This window comes from Somniosus microcephalus, chromosome 3 (assembly GCF_052327205.1).
Source record: "Somniosus microcephalus isolate GS21.2 chromosome 3, FLI_Smic_1.0, whole genome shotgun sequence".
NCBI classification, from domain to species: Eukaryota; Metazoa; Chordata; class Chondrichthyes; order Squaliformes; family Somniosidae; genus Somniosus; species Somniosus microcephalus.
Genome location: NC_140989.1, coordinates 47,066,223 through 47,082,287, shown reverse-complemented (window position 1 = coordinate 47,082,287; position 16,065 = coordinate 47,066,223). Strand labels below are relative to the sequence as shown.

Sequence of the window (16,065 nt, the reverse complement as noted above, 5' to 3'; positions counted from 1 at the left end):
GGTTTGTTGTATGTTCCATAACTTTGCTCTGAAAAAGGAACAACCCGTAGAGTCACCTTTGCAGCTAAAATCAGGCCCGGGATATTTTCACTCCAGGGCCTTATCATAATCTCACCCATAGATTTCCCATTAGATTGGCTGACCCGATCGGAAACCCATCAACTTTCGGGGAGCAACTTCTGGTGGATCAGCCAAAGGCCTATTTAAAGGGAGAATGTACCTCTTAAAGCAAGGTTGCATTTCCTGGTGGCTTCTTTCATACATCACAGTTAGGAAATGGAACTGAAAATCGGGAGAGGTTTATAACGGGCGGCTGAATCGACAGCGGCCATTTTACACTATCGCCCAAAGTCAAAATTACCCCCATTCAAACTGCTACGTAGAAATGACACTCTTGGCACACTAACATTTTCAAAAGGCTTCACACTTAAAATTCTTTTAACGCAGCCTAACTGTGATGTACGGTCACTTACTGACACACAGGATAGGCTGCAGGATTGATACATGGCTGCAATCAATGACTCCCCTATTATGGGAAATGCAGCAACTTGGGGACATCGGACAGCTGCCATTTCAGCTGTTTTTATTCCGTGGGAAAAGGGATGAAAGTGTTGGCCATGTTGATCAACCATTTGCTTGATACATCCCCATGCTAGCCTAGAAAGGGGTGGAAACAAAAAAGTTGAGGGTGAAGGTGAGCTTGAGGCCTACCGGCAGTACTATCCTCATGGTACAAGTTGGCTGTTAGTGGGTGCAACTGGCCCCACACAGAGCTGCAATCTGTAGAGCCAGCTCACCAGTTATTTCCAGGTAGCTGTGCCAAGGCCTGTCCTTCTGGCATCCACTGATCCTCTTTCATCTTCACAGAATCATACAGCACAGGAGGAGGCCATTTGGCCCATCAGGCATGAGCCGGCTGTTTGAGAGAGCTATCCAATTATTCCCACTCCCCCGCTCTTTGCCCATAGCCCTGCAAAAAATGTTTTCTTTTTCAAGTACATATCCAATTCCCTTTTGAAAGTTGCTATTGAATCTGTCTCCATCACCCTTTCAGGCAGTGCGCGCCACTTTTACCATGAAATGCTGTAATTGTGATGCTCCGAAGCAACACCTATCATTAATTTTGAACGTGACCTCTGCAGAGCGCTTCATTTAGATGCCTTCTCACTCTCTGCGCCCCAGTGAAAGTTTGCATTATAGAAGCTCCTTCTGATGCTTCCTCCTCTCTTTTTGCCCTCTTGTTCTTTATGAAATCTTAAAATTCTTTCAATTACAATTGGTGTTCCAGCAAAATACCAGACAATAGTTGCCAATTTTATATTTCCACGTAAATATTATGAGCTGATGGGGGAAGAACAAAAAGAAATAATCAAAAACAACTGAGGTGGGAAAAAATTATAAAAATGTCAATTAAAAATTAGTAAGAGAATCCGGTATTCTAAAACTGGAAAATCAAATTTAAAAAGGTTAAAACGTCTTTAGAACTCCATTACTCAAGGCCACTCCAGATGGGCAAAGGAAGTGCTGTGCACAATCTTGTCCTAATCAGATGCAAAATCGAGCTGCTGCTGTCAGATTTTGATATTTTTAGCTATTTAGTTTAGAAGGGGTTTTGGATTACTTTATATTATGATGTTGCTTTGAAGTTAAATTAATCCCACGGGGGTTAACCCCCAAGCAACACACAAGTTTTTAATAATGTGAATTAGGTCCATTAGCTAGGGGACCAAATTAAATACTTAACAGAATTGCATGTACTCACAATACCATGCTAATTTGAGATAAAGTAGTGGGGCGGGGGGTGGGGGGTGGTCGTTAGCTCATTTCAGACCTACAATGAAATGGTTTCATTCATTGACTACATCAGGAGGTCTAGCTAAACAGGCAATGAATTACCATGGTCCCCACACCATGGGGAGTGGAGGGGAGATGACAATTTTGATTGGCAGAGAGCTGAAGAGGTTAAGCTTTTGTCCCTCTCTTTGGGTTGAACAAAAGTCAATGTGCAGCAGGTTTTGGGTCTGGAACAGTCTCTTATTCTGAAGTTAGCTCATTAGTGCAACAATACTGACATCTCTTATCTTTGATGTTACGGAGTGACTGCTGCCAACGAACCGGAAGCTGCGCAGAAGCAGGTCCCAAATATGAAAAAGTAACGTTCACCACAACAGACAGCGGACCTGATAGCAATAAGCATACTCGGCGAGAGTACAATAAAACTCTTACAATCTGACAACATCCTAATATCACCTTCAAGTCACATTTCCTCGTTAAATTGTACTGGAAGTTTTAGCAGTTCATTCTGATGAATTAATCACACCGCTGCCACTTTCTCTCCCTTCTCGCGTTCCTTCTCCGCCCTCCCTCGTCTCATTGTCTTGCGCTACTCTCTTTATCTCTCTGCACTGTCTCTACTCTCTTTCTCAATGATCCTTTTCCCCAGCCAATTAAATCCTCACATCCTGCGCCTGCATTCTGTTCACCAGCCGTGTGTTCAAACCACAACAGACAGAGGGCCCGATAGCGATAAACACACTCTGTGAGAGTACAATAAAACGCTCATGAGCTGACAGCATCCTAATATCAACTTCAAGTCACTTTACAGACCTCACAATACCTGAAATTTCCACCCCTCACCTTTCTCTCTCACTAATCGGTGGGAGGTCCGGTGAGAACAAACAAAAAACCACTGGAACTGCGCATGCGCGACTACTTTATGTCTTTGGCAGCAGTCGCATCCTTGATGTTATGAGGGGCAACAGGAAATTGGTAAATCTTGCTAAGAAAGCAGTATTCTGTTCAGTGTTGTATTTCATGTGAAATAGTCCAGCTTATTGGTTTACGGTTGGCCTTGTCTTATTGGAGTGCTTATCAGTTTGCCTTCCAGCAGATAAGAGAAACACACATGGAGCACATAGATTCATAGAATGATGCAGCACAGAAGGAGGCCATTTGGCCCATCGTGCCTGTGCCGGCTCTTTGGTAGAGTTATCCAATTAATCCCACTCCCCTGCTCTTTCCCCATAGCCCTGTAATTTTTTTCCCTTCATGTATGTATCCAATTCCCTTTTGAATGTTACGATTGATTCGGCTTCCACCACCCTTTCAGGCAGTGCATTCCAGATCACAACAACTCACTGTGTAAAAAACATTTCCTCATGTCGCCTCTGGTTCTTTTGCTAATCATCTTAAATCTGTATCCTGTGGTTACTGATCTTTCTGCCAATGGGATCAGTTTCTCATTATTTACTTTATCAAAACCATTCATGATTTTGAACACCTCTATCAAATCTCCTCTTAAGCTTCTCTGCTCTAAGGAGAACAACCCCAGCTTCTCCAGTCTATCCACGTAATTGAAGTCCCTCATCTCTGGTACCATTCTAGTAAATCTCTTCTGCACCCTCTCTAAGGTTTTAACATCCTTCGTAAAGTGTGGTGCCCAGAATTGAACATAATACTCCAGCTGGGGCCTAACCAGTGTTTTAGAAAGGTATGGCATGACTTCCTTGCTTTTGTACTCTATGGGCAGGATATTATTTCAGGGGCGGGTTGGGGTCGTGTAATCCGCATTTCGTGTTATCCACACGAATCTAAATCGATGTGGGAGATTGATGCGATTTTAACTTAATTGGCCAATTGAGTTCCAACGTGTGGGAACCCATGGCAAATGAATTTTTCCAGCCTGAAAGCCGCATCCGATGACGTCATCATTGCTGCTGCATTTAAGGTCTGCAGCAAGCCTTGCTTCTTCTGCAGGCTGCCAACCTTTTGGCCTTCAATGCTACAGGGACCTGGAGGCAGCATGGCCAGTGAAAGACCTAGGTCTGCTCCAAGATTTGACAACGTTGCCCTGCAGGCTCTGGTTGAGGGAGTAAGAGCTCATAAAGAGGTGCTCTTCCCTTCTTCAGGGAGGAAGAAGCCTCCCCAGCAGACCAAGGCTGTGTGGCTGCAAGTGGCAGAGGAGGTCAACTCCTTATCGGTAACCCGCAGAACCTGGATTCAGTGCAGGAAAAGATTTCATGACGTTCTGCGCACTGGAAAAGTGAGTATGAATTTCCCATCACCCTCAATCTGATCCCCATTGCCTTTCCTCACCAGCACTCAGCTTTAGCAATCTCTTCCTCCACATTCCACTTGACACTGACATCCATGCACCCTTACCCATTCCCTTTCTCTCTATGGTCACATTCACCTAACTATTCGACTATGCAGCCCTCACACTCCCTATCACTGTGATGCTATGAAAACAACTGACAACACACAGGGAGGGCCCTTGGTCTTGCCACCTCACTCCATCTTTGTCTCCTTCTAAGTATCTATGCTATGGATTCTCTACACTCACTCCTTCATTCTCACTCAACCTCCACTTGTCTCCCTCATTGCAGGAAAAGAGAGCTCACAATAAGCGAGAAAGAGCGAGGACAGGAGGAGGGCCACCCTCAGTAGCCCACCTCACCCCCTGGGAGGAGGCGGTCCTGGAGATAATCGGAGTGGAGGAAGATGCGCAAGTGGGGGACGGACAGACGGGAGCATCACAGCAAGCTGGTGACAGAATAGTTTTCCATCTCTCTCATTGACATTGCATTAGTCGCTGATAATGATTCTAAAGCTCTAACAGATGGACTTATGATCATCTGCAATATGCAATGTGCATGTAACCTTGGCATCACATCTCTGACTCTTTCCTTTACTCCCCCACAGAACCATCAACAGCACCCATCCCCACTAGCCAGGAGGAAGAATCTGAACATGAAGACTCCTCAGAGGAAGCTGCAACCTCTGAAGGCGCAGCGTCAGCAGAATTAAGCGCACCCAGCACCAGCGCAGACACTCACACCTCGGTGGGACCTTCGGGACATAGAGTAGTGTTGTCACCTGGTGTATCACAGCTGACAAGTGAGCATCAGCAGATTGTGGAGACAGGAACAGCAGTGGAGAGTCCTAGTCGGAGGACGCAGGACTCTGCCAACTCGGCTCAGCTGCATGTCGACCCTCTGCCTCTGGGTCCATCCATAAGATCAGCGGTGCTGGAACTCCAGGAACAGATGCAGGAGTCTCTGGCAGGTTTTGTCTCCAGGGTCGCTGCGAGTGTGGAGCGAATGGGGGAGTCCATAGCAAACATGAGCAGAGCCTTTGTGGAGTAATTGGCGCATGAACGCATCACCATGGAAAGGTTGGCAACCTCCATGGAGGTGATAACTCGCCAGAGTGTAGAAAACATGGTGAGTGTTCAAAATAGAATGACATCTCTGGAGGAGCGATGGTCATCTATTGAACCGAGAAACCAGACCTTTATGGAAGTCCTTCTGAGTAGGACTGCCAGTGCAGATACGGGTCCCCATGACCCCCCTGATGTGCAGCAAGGTGCTCTGAAGCCACTTGCAAGCACTAAGGGGGACCTGACCCATGAGAGGGAAGTTGGTGGCAAGAAACTGGAAAGTACTGAAGTACAAAGGGATCTGGGGGTCCTGGTGCACGAAACTCAAAAGGTTAGTATGCAGGTGCAGCAAGTGATTAAGAAGGCCAATGGAATGTTGGCTTTCATTGCTAGGGGGATAGAATATAAAAATAGGGAGGTATTGCTTCAGTTGTACAAGGTATTGGTGAGACCGCACCTGGAATACTGCGTACAGTTTTGGTGTCCATACTTAAGAAAGGACATACTTGCTCTCGAGTCAGTACAAAGAAGGTTCACTCAGTTAATCCCGGGGATGAGGGGATGGACATATGAGGAGAGGTTGAGTAGATTGGGACTCTACTCATTGGAGTTCAGAAGAATGAGAGGCGATCTTATTGAAACATATAAGATTGTGAAGGGGTCGGATCGGGTGGATGCGGGGAAGATGTTCCCGATGATGGGTGAAACTAGAACTAGGGGGCATAGTCTTAGAATAAGGGGCTGCTCTTTCAAAACTGAGATGAGGAGGAACTACTTCACTCAGAGGGTGGTAGGTCCATGGAATATGCTGCCCCAAAAAGCTGTAGAAGCTACATCATTACACAAATTTAAAACAGAAATAGACAGTTTCCTAGAAGTAAAGGGAATTAAGGGTTACGGGGAGCGGGCAGGAATTTGGACATGAGTCTAGGTTCGGATCGGTCATGGCCCTGTGGGTAGTGGAGCGGGCCCAGGGGCCGTGTAGCCTGATCCTGCTCCTATTTCATGTGTCTAATTCTGTTAGATTCAGGAGATGGTTCTGTGATAGTGGATTGGTGGTTAGGATCAGATCAGCCATGATCTTATTGAATGGCGGAGCAGGCTCGAGGGGCCGATTGGCCTACTCCTGCTCCTATTTCTTATGTTCTTATGGTGGCAGGTGGGGGCTCCTCTCCAAGCGCTCACACTTCCTTACCACTGCAGAGCCCTCGGTCAGAGCCCCACCAGAGTCCACACCCAACTGAGATTGGCATCTCAACCCCTGCACAGCCGCAGGAGCAGCAGACTGCTGACGAGCCCTCACAGGTTCGCAACCCCAGAGGACACCTGCCAAAGGTGTCGAGACAGGAGCAGCAGGAAAGTGAGCAAGGGGCCTCCACATCTGCTGAAGCCACAGGGGAAGCACCACGTAGGAGCACGCGTAAGAGAAAGATACTGCACAAATAGTCACAAGGGTAGTCACTTGGGTGAAATTTGATGTTTTATGTGGAAAAGCCATCAGATGAATAATGTAAATAAAAAATCTGATGGTTGCTGCTGTAGTTGTGGCGTGTGTAATTTTGCCAATGGGACTTTCACATTGAGGGCTTAGGATTACTTGCAATTGCCAGTATGGTGGTCAAATTGCTAGGAGTCAGCTGGTTCTTGGCCATTGTCGATGCTCAGGCAAGAAGATGCGAGGCAAAAGTGCTTGAGTGGCTAGGCTAAGCAAATCTGGCCAATATGAATGCGTTCCTTGCATCCCGGGCAGTTATGCTCTCATGTACTGCTGCCGCTGATTGATGGGCCTCTGCAAGATGTTCGTTTTCGCTCTCCTCCTCCTCCTTCTCCTCCTCCTCCTCATCTGAGGAGGATAAGTGAGGAGCTACTTGGTCCTCAGGAATCTGCAAGCCACAACGCTATACCATGTTGTGAAGTGCACAGCAAACCACAAAAATTCTGGAGACCCTGGCTGCTGAGTACTGCAGGGCTCCACCTGATCTATCCAGGCATCTGAAGTGCATCTTCAGCAAACCGATGGTTTGCTCGATAATGGATCCGGTCGAAATGTGGCTGGAGTTGTAGCGCTCCTCAGCTTCTTTGGATGGCCTCCTCAACTGCATCATTAGCCACGTCCTCAGGGGATAGCCCTTGTCTCTAAGTAGCCATCCGTTAAGTTGGTCTGGCGGACTGAAGAGCCTGACAACCATCTGCAGTGTGACCTCCTGGGAAAGGTACATTACTAGGCAGAGTTTTAAAAAGGTTTTGCTAGTAACTTAGGTTTGCGAGCTGCCACAAAACTGTTCCATCAATAAAACAGCAAGATATTTGTTCTCAGCGGGAGCTCGTTACCGGCACACTAGACTGCCACAGGATGAACGAGTCATGGCAACTGCCAGGGTACTTGGCGCAAACATGCAAAATGTCCTTCTTGTGGTTACACACCAGCTGCACGTTGAGGGAGTGGAAGCCCTTGCAGTTGACAGAAATACCTGGATTGCGATGGGGTGCCTTAAGGGCCATGTATGCAGTCAGCGACGCCCTGCACCCTTGGAAAGCCTGCCAGTTTAGCTAATCCAACCGCACGCGCCGTGAAACTTGCTTGATCCTTGGTGAAATGGATGTGATTGTGCGCAATGGCAAAGAGGGCATCGGTTACCTGCGTAATGCATTTGTGTGCGGCCGCCTGGGAGATGCCGCTGATGTCTGCTGCTGATCCCTGGAAGGAGCCTGAGGCAAAAAAGTTGAGTGCGGTGGTGACTTTGACGGCCACTGGTAAGGGTTGTCCACCTGGTCCTCTGGGCTGCAGGTCTTGTTGCAGCATTGCGCAGATGTCACCCACTACCTCTCGCGAAAGTCGGAGCCACCTTTGGCACTGCTGCTCAGACATGTTGAGGTAGCTGACCCTGTGTCTGTAGACCCTGTTTGGGGGGTATCTCCTGCGCCGACAGGCTTCCATGCGCTGGCCCCTTCTGGCCTGTGGAGCTTCAGGTGTGTGAGCAGCAGCTTGGCGCTCCTGCTGGTGCTGCTGCTGTTGGTGCTGCTGTTGTTTCTGGTTCTGCTGGTGCCGCAGCTGGTCTTCTTCCTCATCTAATGTCCAGAAGGGAAGAAAATAAATGGCTCCCATGCTTCTGGTATATGCCTCAGTTGAGGAAGCGCTCAGTGAAGGTGGCGAGAGGGGTTTCCCAGGAGGTCACACTGGAGATGGTTGTCAGGCTCCAAACTTCCACAGCTGTGGTTATGCCTTCTAAAAGTTCCCCCAGACCTGAGACAACAAAGTCCTGCCACCTGCAAATGATGGCTGATCAAATCTACTATTTAATGGTTGAGCTGCAGCTGATAGTCAGTAAACTAATTGTGCTCCCGCCAGGTTTCATCGTCGTGTTTCAGAACAGGTGTGTTTCACGTGGGAAAAGGGTTAAAATCACAAAGGCCTTTCAAAATGGCATTATAGAGGCAATTTAGTGCTTGTTAATGGCCTTAAGGGCCTATCCCGCCTCTTGAAGGCGGGACGGAGGCGGGAGCAGTAAACACGATTTCTTGAAAATTGCTTGGAGGCGGGGTTGGGCCCGCCCGCCAGTTTTTTCAATTTTAACCCCCCGCACACCTCCAATCCCGCCTCCACGGCCCAATGAAAATCCTACCCTATGCCTCTATTAATATAGCCAAGGATCCCATATGCTTTTCTAACAGCCTTCTCAACAGGACCTGCCACCTTCAAAGACTTGTGTACGTACACCCCAGGTCTCACTGTTCCTGTACCCACTTTAAAATTGTACGATTTAGTTCATATTTCCTCTCCTCATTTTTCCTACCAAAATGTATCTCTGCGTTAAATTTCATCTGCCGTGTGTCTGCCCATTTCACCAGTCTGTCTATGTCCTCCTGAAGTCGGTTACCATCCTCCTCATTGTTAACTACATTTCAGAGACTCGTGCCATCTGCAAACATTGAAATTTTGCCCTGTGTACCCGAGTCCAGGTCAATAATATATATCAAAAAGAGCAGAGGTCCTAATACTGGCCCCTGGGGAACACCACTGAAAACCTCACTCCAGTCTGAAAAGCAACCGTTCACCACTACTTTCTGCCCCTTAGCCAATTTTGTATCCATGTCCCTTTAATCCCATAGGTTTTAATTTTGCTAACAACATGCAAGATCACAGGGTCCAGTGTAAACAACGAGGGATCCTACTATTAGCGTCTTTGGGCAATATTAACTAGATATTGGGCGGTAAAAGTCTTTTCTAGAGTGTAGGGGAAATGGGATCTATTTACGGGAGTGATCAGCGATACCGAGCCCAATAGAATATCTAGTGCAGATCTGCAATTTGTAATAGCTTCATTTAAATCAATTATAATAACACTTCCTATCAGCAAGAACACTTTAGGCTTATCTAAAAAGCCTGTTGGAAATTCTCACTCAGCAGTAAAGTGCCACAGATCTGACAATATGGATCTGTGCCAGATACTCCAGTTCCCTAGCACCTGCTGCACTCCTACACCACTGGCCTTTGTGACTGTAAAATCTCCCCTCATGTTTTCTGATTAAGATGACTGGAAGTACATAATTCAGTACACATGTGGAGTCAAAAATGTTTCCCCACTGAGGCAAAAAAAATTGTCATAATTCAGTAATATTTGCGTAGCCTTCCGTTAAATAGATTTATGCATTAAAAATAAAATTTCTTCTAAGGCTGTTTGTTAAGTGGCTTGGATTTTTAATAGTTTGGAAATATGTATGAAGTTAATTGATAAAATGGAGGATACCTTTTTCAAATAAAAATCTCTGATGTCTGTATTATAAATATTTACCTTGAAGATAAACGTGGCTCCTCCACCTCCTCCTCCACCTCCTGCCCACTCTGTGATACTGCCATTTGCTTTCAACTCCTCTTCAATCACATTATTCTCTCCCAAGCAAACACTCTGGATGGTGGGATTAGCCTTTAAAACAAAACGATGAAGGATGTAATACTGAGGATATCAATGCATCTGGACCAAGTGAGTAATTGAAATAAAAACCCAACAGAACAGATAGTTTTTCAGAGTAGAACAAAGTTAAAAATCCAATTTTGATGGTGTCAACCACTTTGATAAGCTGTGTTGTTGGCTACTGTGCGACTGATAAAGCAAGTTAGCAGGAATATTTCAACAAACACTTAAATTCTGGTCTTATCCATTAACATCTCAAGAAAGCTGGTATTTCAGGGTCTAGACTAGCCCTCGGTACGCTTGAAAACGCGACACCGAAAGCTCATTACACCAATATCACTTCAGTTATACCTCAATGTGAACTTTAGTTATGAACACTGGGTTCAGTTACTATTAATGCACCGCACTTTAGGAAGGATGTGAAGGCCTTAGAGAGGGTGCAGAAAAGATTGACAAGAATGATTCCAGGAATGAGGGACTTCAGTTATGTAGATAGACTGGAGAAGCTGGGGTTGTTCTCCTTGGAGCAGAGAAGATTGAGAGGAGATTTGATCGAGGTGTTCAAAATCATGAGGGGTTCGACAGAGTAGATAAAGAGAAACTGTTCCCATTGGTGGAAGGGGTGAGAACCAGAGGACACAGATTTAAGGTGATTGGCAAAAGAACCAAAGACGACATGAAGGAAAACTTTTTTATGCAGTGAGTGGTTAGGATCTGGAATGCACTGCCTGAAAGGGTGGTGAAGGCAGACTCAATCACGGCTTTCAAAAGGGAATTGGATAACTACCTGAAGGAAAAAAATTTGCAGGGCTATGGGGAAAGGGCGGGGGAGTGGGACTAGCTGAAGTGCTCTTGCAGAGAACCGGCACGGGCTCGACGGGCTGAAATGCCTCCTTCTGTGCTGTAACATTTCTATGATTCTATTCTATGATTCTAATAATTTATTAACCTTTACGTATGAATTAAGCTGGAAAATCATAAAACAAATAAACAGCATATATTGTACATATTCAAACTCACACATCCATCTGAGGGGGGAGATAGCTACATTAGTGGGCAGGATGCAAGGGATGTAGGACTTCAGAGCTCCAACTCACTGCGTCATGGAGTGATAGATCACAAGTTTACTCTAACTCCCCCAAAAAAAGGAAAATAGTAAAGATGCTGTACTGATTGCAAAGAAAAAGCTTGGAAAAACACATGGATGCAGAAATCAGTGTGAAATGGAAAAAGGGGTAGGGTGGTGTCGTCTGTATAAAAGTGAACAAAATCACAAGACTGTGACAAGTGGAAAGGAAGGGAAAACATTGTTCCACTGAACTTCTAATCTCAGGTGTCACTTGCTGTAGGGAAGCTGACAATGGAGAGCAGCTGCTTCTCTACAAGGAAACAAGGACCTGTAATTTCCGATAAGAGGCTTCCTGCGTGCAGACGCCTCCTATTGGAAAAAAATCTACGAACTTACCTGAGGGCTCCAGAGGTCCGGACACTTCCGCTCCTGGGCCTCTCCATAGTTGAAATGCGCAGGGCCCACGTATCCTGGAGGGGCATGCGGTTCGCAAGCATCCCTGGGATCATGTGGGCCAGGCCAGCCAATAGGAGAAGGGAATCTCCCTTCATACATTTGACAGATAGACCTGTCAAATATATGAATGGAGATCACCCCAAAAACACTGTAAAACATTAAATAAATTTAAAATGAGTTAAAATTACAATAAATTAAATATTTTAAACAAAAATGTAATTTGTTGAAAAAAAAATTAAAGTTTTTTACGGGGCTAAAAATAAACTTACCTTTTTTAAAAAGTATTTAAAAATTATAAATGACTGAAATTATTTTTTTAAACTTTTTTTCTACTCTTATGCTGGTAAAAGCAGGCCTTACACTTTTACCAGGCATAAGATTTCTAAGTGTTTTCAGCGGGCGGAGGTTCTGTAGAAAGCGGAACTCTCCGCCCGCAGAGGCCCTTCTCCAGGGCAGGCGTCCGATCTGTCAAGAGCATTCTTGAGAGATCAGAAATGCCGGTTTTCAGCGCATGTGCTGTGCATGCCTGAAACCGGCATTTCCGATGTCCCTATGGGTGGGTACACAGCTCGTACACACCCATAGGGATCGGAAAATACGGGCCAAGATTTACCTTGGACCACTTCTTTTAAATTGAGAAACCTATGTGCAGGGCCAGGGCTCATAGTGGAGGTGAGCACAAAGCTTGAAAAGAATAAAGGAGATTAGATAAATCAGGAAGTATAGATTAGGATATGCGAATTTGAGTTTTAAAATATTGTATGATCGAAGGAAGAAAAGCCTGAGGGAGATAAGGTGTTCCACAGTTTTGAAGACCTGGTGAGAATATTGGGAAGAGGAAGATGTGCAAGATTTAGAAAGAACAGACCATCCACCATGTGGTATAGTGCACTTGCATTTATCTCTAGGAGCAGCACTGCTGTAGACCTGAAAGCATTGGTCCACCATTTTGTTCAGAGATTGTGCATATCTTGAAGACACTCAAGAAATGGTAATGTGAGAAAAAAAGACTAGAGCAGGAGTCTTAAAACAAAAAAAAAGTATATAAACACATATATTAATCCCAGAAGTATAAAATGAAAAGGAGCTGAGATCACTTATTTGCTGAACTACCAGGGGACATGCATTAACTCAGATCTGAAATAAAGTGCTTAACTGGATATAAGGGTCATAAAAACACAGCAATATCTCTGTTTCAAAAGTAAGCCCAGGGAGTTTGGAGCAGACAGTGGAATCATTAAAATGTTTTATTCAGTGGCTGTTTAAAAGTGTCATTACCTACGGCCTCAGTGTGTGGTAGGGGAGTCAGATCAACAAAGATAAAACAGATAAAATAAGAGTGCCAAACTCAGCAGATCCTCTTTGCGATGTTTCAAAGTGGTTTATACAAGAAAATATTGGGGTGAAGGAAAATAGGTCAAAACAAGCAACAGGATTTCTTCAAGCTTCAGGATTTCAGAGTCCCTATAATTCAGATATCCAAAATCTGAAGCCCACGAAATACAGACCACCAGGTAAACCCTAAATAAGCTGTTACCACTGAACTATTTGTTAAAGCAGCTCTACACACTCCACTAGATTGATGAGCTGCATATTTGCGGCCCACTATTTTCAACATAATAAACTTTTGATATCAATTGTGCTGCCTTGAGCAGTTACTGCATACAGGTCATACACTCTATAGGAATGGCCTAAAAAATTAAAGGGCCAAAAGTTTGATTCAAGATAGATTTAAGAGAAGGAGTGGGAACAGAGCTGAATCCTACCTCTTTCAAAATTGCACAATTAGACATGTGGAGGTCCAGAGCTACATGGAATAGTAAGTCTATTGAGAGATAACCGTGAAAAGGAGATGCTGTGTAAATGGTCCCCGAGTCTTATTTATGAGCACCAGGGCCCTAAACTGACAGATAACACAGCTGCATTCTCCTTCACCTCATTAGGAAACTATGAAATATAATTACATATTGATAACTATCTTGTGAAAAATATGCCAATTTCAAATTCAATCCATTGATTCAATCTCTTCCACCCTCAGCTTTTCCCATTTATACATAACAAGGCTGAAAGGTGTTCTGAATATTGCTATTCAGAATGGTTGCTGCTAAAAACAAAATATACACTGTAAATTGAAATGGGTGACAATGCTTTCACTGAGGTCCTTTATAGAATAATTGAATGGTTACAGCACAGAAGAAGGCCATTCAGCCCTTCGAGCCCGTGCCGGCTCCCTGCAAGAGCACTTCAGCTAGTCCCAGTCCCCCACCCTTTCCCCGTAGCCCTGCAATTTGTTTTCCTTCAGGTACTTATCCAATTCCCTTTGAAAGCCATGATTGAATCTGCCTCCACCATCATCTCAGGCAGTGCATTCCAGATCCTAACCACTCGCTGCGTAAAAAAGTTTTTCTTATGTCGCCTTTGGTTCTTCTGCCAATCACCTTAAATCTGTGTCCTCTGGTTCTCGACCCTTCTGCCAATGGGAACAGTTTCTCTTTATCTACTCTGTCTAGACCCCTCATGATTTTGAATACCTCTATCAAATCTCCTCTCAATCTCCTCTGCTTTAAGGAGAACAACCCCAGCTTCTCCAGTCTACCCACGTAACTGAAGTCCCTCATTCCTGGAATCATTCTCGTAAATCTTTTCTGCATCCTCTCTAGGGCCTTCACATCCTTCCTAAAGTGCAGTGCTCAGAAATGGACACCATACTCCAGTTGAGGCTGAACTAGTGTTTTATACAGGTTCATCATAATTTCCACGCTTTTGTACTCTACAGCTCTATTCATGAAGCCCAGGATCCCATAATTTTTTTAACTGCTTTCTCAACCTGCCCTGCCACCTTCAACGATTTGTGCACATATACCCTTCGGTCTCTCTGTTCTTGCACCCCCTTTAGGATTGTACCCTTTAGTTTATATTTCCTTGCCTCATTCTTTCTACCAAAATGTATCGCTTCGCACTTTTCTGCATTAATTTCATCTGCCATGTGTCCGCCCATTCCACCAGCCTGTCTGTGTCCTCTTGAAGTCTATCCCTATCCTCCTCACTGTTCACTATACTTCCAAGTTTTGTGTCATCTGCAAATTTTGAAATTGTGCCCTGTACACCCACATCTAAGTCATTAATATATATCAAGAAAAGCAGTGATCCTAGAACCGACCCCTGGGGAACACCACTGTATACCTTCCTCCAGTCCGAAAAACAACCGTTCACCACTACTCTCTGTTTCCTGTCACTTAGCCAATTTTGTATCCATGCTGCCATTGTCCCTTTTATTCCATGGGCTTCAACATTGCTAGCAAGCCTATTATGTGGCACTTTATCAAACGCCTTTTCGAAATCCATGTACACCACGTCAACCACATTGCCCTCATCAACCCTCTCCGTTACCTCACCAAAAAACTCGATCAAGTTAGTTAAACACGATTTGCCTTTAACAAATCCATGCTGGCTTTCCTTAAATAATCCACACTTGTCCAAGTGACTGTTAATTTTGTCCCTGATTATTGGCCCGTATTTTCTAATTGGAGGCTTCCTGCGTGCAGAGGCCTCCGATCTAGAAAAAATCTACGCTCTTACCCGAGGGCTCCGGAGGTCCGGCCATTTCCGCTCCTGGGCCTCTGCTCTACGAAATGCGCAGGGCCCAGGTATCCCAGGGGCGCATGCAGTTCGCAAGCGTCCCTGGGATCATGTGGGCCATGGGGAACCAATGGGAGAAGAGAATCCCCCTTCATACTTTTGACAGGTAAACCTGTCAAAAGTATGAATGTGGATCACTGAAAAAATATATCAAAACATTAAATAAACATTTTTTTATATCATATTTTTAAAATTACAGTAGTTAAAATTACATTAAATTAAATATTTTAAACCAAAATTTAATTTTTTGAAAACAAAATTAAAGCTTTTTACGTGGCTAAAAATAAACTTACCTTTTTTAAAAGTATTTTAAAATTATAAATGAGTGAAAAAAAATTATTTTTTTACTTTTTTAAACTCTTATGCTGGTAAAAGCAGGCCTTACACCTGATTTTACCAGGCGTAAGATTTCTAAGTGTTTTCAGCGGGCGGAGGTTCTGCAGAAAGCGGAACTCTCCACCCGCAGAGGCCCTTCTCCAGGGCAGGCGTCAATCTGTCAAGAGCATTCCTGACAGATCGGAAATGCTGGTTTTCAGCGCATGAGCTTTGCATGCCTGAAGTCGGCACTTGCGAGGCCCCTACAGGTGTGTACACAGCTCGTACACACCCGTAGGCATCGGAAATTACGGGCCATTGCTTCTAAAAGCTTCCCCACTACCGAGGTTAGACTGACTGGCCTGTAGTTGCTGGGTTTATCTTTACACCCTTTCTTGAACATGGGCGTAACATTTGCAATAACAGAAGGATGGTTAGTGATCATGTGTGAACTCTGAAGTTTCCTTTCAGCAGCCTCATAATACCTACAGATCTCGAAGTTTTGTAAATCAATC

General features: G+C 44.8%; 1 protein-coding gene across 1 annotated transcript in view; it reads right to left on the bottom strand.

The window, feature by feature from the left end:
* The window catches only part of LOC147121021 (ALK tyrosine kinase receptor-like), a 970,192-nt gene that overhangs the window by 126,836 nt on the left and 827,291 nt on the right, over positions 1 to 16,065 (bottom strand). The window contains exon 14 of the mRNA XM_085977636.1: positions 9,952 to 10,083. Coding sequence (XP_085833762.1) covers positions 9,952 to 10,083 — 132 coding nt within the window. The remainder of the gene's footprint in view (positions 1 to 9,951; positions 10,084 to 16,065) is intronic.